Genomic DNA, 8,009 nt, shown 5'->3' with positions numbered 1-8,009 from the left:
TAGGCTTCAGACACTGTAGCGGTTGTTATTTACTCATACTGTACACGATCCTGTGGCAATTTATGGCTTTACTTATACACATGAACCAGAAGATATACACTTATACACATGAAACCAGAACAAAATATATGAAAGAAATATGACACAATCGTCTGAAACTGGAAAAAAAAAACATCTGGCTTTTCTTCACTCCATTTACACATTAGCTGTAATTTCTGTGGTAAGTTTTTATTGATAGCATAGAGTAACTCACTGAGATCTGTGGAGTTAATAATTTGCCAATTTGAATTTGACTCATTTAGTTATATTGACATCCAGTGAATTTAAACTGAAATTAATGTTACAATAAGTACATATTATAATTATTATTGGCCGGTTCATTAAAAACAGATATGTGCAGGTGGAGTTTAAAAGACGCACATAGTTTTGGTCATAAAGTGTATACTAAAACATTGATGAATGATGTTAGTAATTCTGTTTCATTTAAAATGCTATATAAAATGCTATAAAATTATTGGTTATGTTTTTTCTTTTATTGTTGTACATAATGAATGTTAGGATGAAGTCAGGAATCTTCGCCCTGCTGTTCCTCCTGCATCTGGCCTCAGCCTATAGCAGTAAGCTGCTCTTAATTGTTCACGCTGTGATTTTGTAAGTTCTCTTACTTAGAAATCATGGAGGGTCTACAATTTTCAGCATAGGTGCATTTCCACTGTGAGAGACAGAATCTAAAAAGAAAAATCCGAAAATCACATTGTATGATTTTCTAACAATTTATTTGTAAATTACTGTCAAATAAGTATTTGATCACTTGTTTATCAGCCAGATTTCTTACCTTCAAAGACCTGTTATTTTGCTTGTATATACTGTATATATAAAGCCCAAGTATAATTAATTAGATTTTGAATCTTTGCTGATAAATAATTATTTTCACTAGATGAGATCATTGTTTACTGAAAAAAACACAGAGAGATGAACTAATGCACTTATTAAAAACAGCAAATTCACATATTATAAACTTTAGCACACATTTTTCCCCCTCACTAGGTAAGATGTTATCATTCCCTGAGGAGACTGATACATCGTATATGCGTGTTTTCCCGAAGAAACCTCTGAATTTACAAGCCTTCACGCTCTGCATGCGTGTCGCCACTGCACTTAGCAGCAGTCGAGAGACCATTCTGTTTGCTTTTCGCACACCACAATCTGACGAGCTCAATGTGTGGCAAGAATACGAAAAGTTCTCTCTTTACCTGAGAAGCAGCCGTGATGCTGTTATGTTCACTCTACCTCCACTGTCTGATCTCTACACTCACCTGTGTGTCACCTGGGAATCTAGCACTGGAAGCACTGTGTTCTGGAGAAATGGAAACAACAGCTTGCGGAAAATCTACAAACGTGGCCATCGTGTGAATCCAGATGGAGGTATAGTCCTTGGACAGGATCCTGACTCGTATCTGTGGGGGTTTGACAAGAGCCAGAGCTTTGTAGGTGAAATTACAGATGTACACATGTGGGATAGTGTGCTGACTGCAAGTCAGATTAAGCAGCTGTATGAGAAACAGAGCAATGCTCCAAGTGGGAATGTGATCAACTGGAATTCTGTCCACGGCAGAATTTATGGAAATGTGGGTGTAGTAGATGTCTAGCTAAAAGACCTGACACCTGTTGTATTCTCTCATTTGATTTCCATGTCACATCAAGTGTGAGATTATAATAAATACTGACTAATCAGTATCTGTGATTGAGGTAGAAAAGGTAGTTTTAGGAAAATATCTATGTTTAGTCTATGTTTCTATGTTATCTGAAAGGTGAACATAACATAATCTGAGTTGTTGCCTCAGTACATTGTTATTTTTAATGTCTATTTACTTTCCATATTAGCTTTTCTTTCTACTCTTTGCATCATAAAAAATGTTTTGATGGAAGAGTTCTTGAAATAAATCTTGCAAAATATTTTGACTGGTTTATTTATAATTATTTCAAATTATTATTATAAGTTATGAGAGAGATATGCTTGGTGGCTTTTATTAAAATATGTTTTGATAGGTGAAGATCAACTGTGATGAATGATGTACCGTACTTACGGCCACCGCGTGAAACCGCATAGGTGAGATAGAGCTATCAGTAGTTAACAGATTATGGACCAACTTTACTGAGTGATGACGGTAGAATAATTATAAAGGTCTTGACTAAAACAACATGCATGAGGAATCACAAAGGAGTTTTCATTTTCTGCAGTGGAAAAGTACTGAACTAGTTACTTTTATCAGAAAGTAACGCTGTAATGTAACTACTTTTTAAAGACAGTAATTTTGTAATGTAATTAGTTAAATTACAAAGAAACATCCCCCAACATTGGTCAAGAAACTAATCATCAGAAATAATGCCATTGTCTAAAACACTTTTAAAAAACAGAAAAGATATTCTCTTAGTATGATGCATGATGCCTTTTAACACAAAACACAATTCTAAGATACAAAGTAAAATATCTTATGAGGCTTGGGCTCATTTGACATGTTATCCTGGACACTACAATCAGATAAGCATAGTCTGGTCTTGTTCTGTAATAAAAATGTATTAAAATTAATCTTTGGCGAGGATGGCTGGTTGATTGTTTTGCTCTGACAACCCGCACACAAAAAAAGTTATAATACCCCTGTAAAGTTAATTAACTCCGATCGAAATTAATAATTTGAGTATGTCCAAACATCCTACCCCAAAACAGTGTAACATTTTTACTAGAGCTCGTAAAACAGGCGCGAAAAAACAGAAAGTTCAGGCCGTTCCTGACCCGGCTGTCATGGCGGATACATCAGAAGTGTTAGCTGAATTGAAATCACTGAGAACGGAGCTTGGAACGAAATTGGACGGTATTGAAAAACGATTAACTTAAGTATCATCACTGGTCATGACATTAGAGAACAACCTGACTGTAAGGGCCATATTTCATTCTTGTGATTTGTTGTTATGTTTATCTTATTTCAGTTTATTAGTTAAGCATTAAGCATTAAGTATCATACATATAATTTGTATTGTGACATCATTTCATGGGTTGTTCTGTGACATCATCCCACAGTTATGCAGTTCCATGTCTACCACGCACGTTAGTTGTAGTTGTTGTTAAGACACGGAAGGATACAGAAAGGTTTGGAGCACACAAGCTTTTGACCGTGATAACGTGAGACAGTAAGCTAAAAGGAATACAGTAAAATAAGTTGTAACTGTAATCTATCGAAGCTACAGAACACAGCAAGCGACTTGTCGTGACTACAGTGGATTTATGCAAGAAACTGTAACAACCGTTGTTTTTTAATGTTGAAAATAAACAAGAGACAAAGAAATCAACGAAACGTCTGATGTCGTCAGTGACACTGTGTAACTAAAGACACGCGTCAGAACTTGTGAATAACATGCACCTACAATAAAGTCAAAAGCTTGGCTCCGTCGCAGAAATGAAGATAAGTGATTTAAGATTGTGAAGAGCGTGCGTGCGACTTCAAAAACGCGCATCAACTGAAACCGAAAGCGAGAAGAGGACTCGCCTGCCTTAAACTTCACCATGTCACACGGCGAGGACAACGCCGCTATCGCCGAATCTGAGCAGGTGATGGTGCTCGACGAACTGAAGAGCGCCAGAGAAGGCAAGTGGAGTCAGTTGACTGTATTATACAATGAACTAGAGGCGCTTATGGACAATGCTTGTAATTTGCATGACGTTAAAGCCAAGCGCCGCCAATACAAAGCGCTGCTAAATGACTTTATTGAAAGTAACGTAACAGTGCGATCGTGCGCAAAGGATGAAGAGCGTGAAACCGATCAGCAGCACTGGTATCACCCTAGATTAACGCGCTGCACAGAATTCATGGTAAGAGTGGAGTCGTGGATCGCGGACACTAGTAATCGCTTTAAGTTGTCTCAAACATTTGACGATGGAGTTTCGCCAAACGACAGTGTGTCAATGGCGGAGCGTAAGACGCCCGCCCCCCAAAGGCACGGAAGCGTAACGTCAGCGGCATCCAAGAGGTCCTTAACGTCAGCAGCATCCGAAGCTCGACTAAAAAAGGCAGAAGCCAACAGAGCAGCTTTGCTGGCTAAAGCAGCAACTTTGAGAGATCGGCAGGCGCTGGAGCTGGAGGAAGCACAATTAAAGGCTGAGGAAGAGCAATTGAAAGCACGATTAAAGGCTGAGGAAGAGCAATTGAAAGCAAGATTAAAGGTTGAGGAAGAGCAATTGAAAGCACAACTAAAGGCTAAACAAGCACAATTAAAGGCACAAAAGGAAAGGCTGGAAATGGAAACGGCGCTTGCAATGGCCGATGCTAAACTAAATTCTTACCAGAACCGCAAAAAACAACATCCTGCCAGACGGAGCGTGGTCGTCGAAACAAGTGGTGCACGCCCCCCGGAACCAGAGCAAAACGACCACTGCAACCACAGTTCGGCAACGGAATACCTCGAGCTGCCATCACGCCTCCGAGCAACCCACTTAAGCATGCCAGTGAGTGCCCAACCCATAATGTCAAGCACCCTAATGGAACGGCCCACCCAAGGTAACGAACACTCACTTTACAACACTGACATAGTGGAGCCTCAGGGTAGGATGCCACTTCAGGCAGATCTTACAGAAATGTTTGCAAAGAGTCAGAGGCAACATTCCTTACCTCCGCGCAACGTTCCTCCATTCTATGGTGACCCTCTTGAGTTCACGTTCTTCGTAAGAGCTTTTAAACATGCCATCGAAACCAACACTGATAGCAATCATGAAAGGCTGTTCTTTCTCGAGCAGTATACTGAAGGACAGCCTAAGGACCTAGTGAGAAGCTGCCTGCTCATGCCAGAACATCGTGGCTACGCAGAGGCTATGAAACTGTTACATGACAATTTCGGAAATAGACAAATAATCGCTACAACGCTGATGCAAAAGGCACTCAACTGGCCGGAAATAAAGTCAGAGGACGGAAAGTCGCTAAAAACTTTCTCCCTGTTCCTAGTAGAATGTTACAATACCATGTCAAGCATCGATTACATGGATGAGCTAGACAATGCTACCAACTTGAGAGGTGTTGCCTCAAAACTGCCCTACAAATTGCGTGAAAAATGGAGAAGCCACGTATACAAGTACGAGGAGCGCAATCAGGAAAGAGCTAAGTTCGTGCAGCTGATGAAATTCGTAGAACGAGAAGCAAAGGTAATGTCCAACCCACTCTTTGGAGACCTGAACGTTTCGACTAGTGGTAAAAAACACAGCAGCAAATCCTCTCCAGGATTCAAGCAAAAAACTGAAGAAAAGAGGGGCAGCAGCTTTGCGACCGGCGTAAAACAGGTTGGTAAAAATCATAGAGACTCAATCACAGTAAAGAGTAGTGGTGCATTAGTTATTAGTGCCTTCACTAAACCTTGTGCATCCTGTGAGCAAGATCACACCCTAGACGAATGCCACAAGTTTAACAATGAGACATACAAGGCCAAATTGGACTTTCTAAAAAAGAATGGATTCTGCTTTGGCTGTTTAGTAAAAGGACATTTAAGCAAAGACTGCACGAAGAAAATTACCTGTCAGTTGTGCTCAAAGAAACATCCTCGCATGCTACACATTGCAGCAAAAGACACAGCTCAAGCGATCGCAAAGGCTGACGAAACCGAACCAGTTCAAACATTGCCTGTTGCAGCGAGTCACGAAACGAGTGCGTGTATCGGGGCTGGAGATGACTGTATTCTCTCCATAGTACCTGTTAAAATAAAGTCCAAAAAAGGCAACAAGACAGTAGAAGTATACGCCTTTATGGACCCAGGTAGCTCTGCTACCTTTTGTACAGAGTCACTAGCAAGGCGATTAAACGTACAAGCTAAAAAGATTGACATCATGTTAAGCACCATGAACGCGAAGAAACAAGTAGAAAGTTACGTGCTTACTGATCTAGAGGTTAGCAGTCTGGAAGAAAACACCTTTGTTGAACTCCCCAAAGTGTTCACACAAAAGAGTATCCCAGTCTCAGTGGAAAATATTCCACAACAGCACGACATTGATAAGTGGCCATACCTCAGCGAAGTAAAACTGCCTTACATTAATGCTGGAGTTGAAATTCTCATAGGTAACAAAGAGCACAGGCTCCTAGAACCATGGCGAGTGATTAACAGCAGGCACAATGGGCCATATGCAGTAAAGACTGCTCTCGGATGGACCATAAATGGACCTCTTCGAGAGTCGGTCGAGGAAGGCACATGTGACAATGAGCAAGTGAGCGTTGCAGTCAACAGAGTCTCCATCGAAAGTGTAGAACAAATGCTGATACAACAGTACAACCATGATTTTCCTGAACGGAACTGTGATGACAAAGCTGAGTTGTCACAAGAGGACTATCAGTTTTTAGACTCTGTAACTAACTCCCTGCAATTTACCGATAATCACTTCTACATCGGTCTCCCATTTAAGAAAGCAGCTATTCAAATGCCCAATAACCGAAGCGCGGCCATGCAGCGCGCACTGAACCTCAAACGGAAGTTTAAGCATAACCGCTCCTTTCACACAGAGTATCTAAACTTCATGAACGACATGTTTAAAAAGGGTCACGCAGTCAAGGTCCCCACACCCCACCTAAGTCGACAAGACGGGCAAGTGTGGTACATACCTCACCACGGTGTGTACCATCCTCAAAAGAAAAAGCTAAGGGTAGTCTTTGACTGTGCTGCCAGCTATCAGGGAATATCATTAAATAGCGAGCTTCTGCAGGGACCCGACCTGACAAACTCACTCATTGGGGTGCTCGCACGCTTTAGACAAGAAGAAGTTGCCATGATGGCAGATGTGGAAGCCATGTACTATCAGGTCAGAGTTCCGGAAAAGGACACAGACTTGTTGCGTTTTCTGTGGTGGCCGAACGGAGACGTGAGTCAGGACTTGGTTGAGTATAAAATGGTTGTTCATTTGTTTGGTGCAAAATCATCTCCAAGTGTAGCTAACTTCGCCCTTAGGAAAACAGCAGAAGAAAACCGCAGCAATGCATCTGCCGAGGCAGTCAACACAGTACTTAAAAACTTTTATGTAGACGACTGCTTGAAGTCAGTCTCTAGTCATAGTCAAGCAGTTGCGCTATATAGTAATCTCACCAAACTGTGCGCAAGTGGAGGGTTTCACCTCACCAAGTGGGCAAGTAATAGTCGTACATTGCTAGCTTCCATCCCTGAGGGTGAGAGAATTAAAGACATGAGGGACTTAGATTTGAGTAAAGACGTACTCCCTGTTGAGAGAGCTCTAGGGGTGCTGTGGTGTATTAATTCAGACACGCTCAAGTTCAAGATTAGTTTAAAAGAGCGGCCTGCGACTAGAAGAGGAATCTTGTCAGTCACTAGTTCAATTTATGACCCCTTAGGCTTCCTTGCACCAGTCATACTGCCAGCTAAGATCTTAATGCAGCAGTTATGTAAAGAGAGACTCGCTTGGGACGATGACATTCCCGAACAATTTATAAAAAGATGGAGGGCCTGGCTACACGAGTTGCATCAATTGTCTGAGTTTAGTGTAGCAAGATGCGTAAAACCAGTTGACTTTGGAGTCACAAATACAGCACAACTTCACCACTTCTCAGATGCAAGTGAAATGGGATATGGAGTTGTCTCATATATTAGGTTAGTAAATGCTGATGGACTTACACACTGTGCATTCATGATGGGGAATTCTCGCGTAGCGCCCTTGAAACAAACTACCATTCCCCGAATGGAATTGACAGCGGCAGTGGTCGCCGTAAACAACGACAAAATGTTGAAAGGTCAACTGGAAATAGAACTGCTGGACTCTGTGTTTTGGACCGACAGCACAACTGTTTTGAGATACATTGTTAATGAAAAACTTCGCTTTAAAACCTTTGTCGCTAACAGAATCTCCATCATACGAGAGTTAACCAAGCCACAGCAGTGGAGGTACGTCAACACTTTAAAAAACCCAGCCGACGCTGCTTCCAGAGGAGTTTCCTGTGAAAAATTCATGAAAAACAACAATTGGATCCATG

At 41.3% G+C, this 8,009-nt stretch overlaps 1 protein-coding gene across 1 annotated transcript; it reads left to right on the top strand.

The window, feature by feature from the left end:
* Positions 1–597: 597 nt before the first annotated feature.
* On the top strand, positions 598–1,649 carry LOC128520330 (pentraxin fusion protein-like). The gene is made up of 2 exons (XM_053494517.1): positions 598–617; positions 1,048–1,649. The coding sequence occupies exon 2, from the start codon at positions 1,053–1,055 to the stop codon at positions 1,647–1,649; it is 597 nt and encodes a 198-aa protein (XP_053350492.1). The 5' UTR covers positions 598–617; positions 1,048–1,052.
* Positions 1,650–8,009: the final 6,360 nt, after the last annotated feature.

The sequence above is a fragment of the Clarias gariepinus genome, chromosome 4, assembly GCF_024256425.1.
Source record: "Clarias gariepinus isolate MV-2021 ecotype Netherlands chromosome 4, CGAR_prim_01v2, whole genome shotgun sequence".
Classification (NCBI taxonomy): domain Eukaryota; kingdom Metazoa; phylum Chordata; class Actinopteri; order Siluriformes; family Clariidae; genus Clarias; species Clarias gariepinus.
This window is presented reverse-complemented; position numbering and strand designations above follow the sequence as displayed.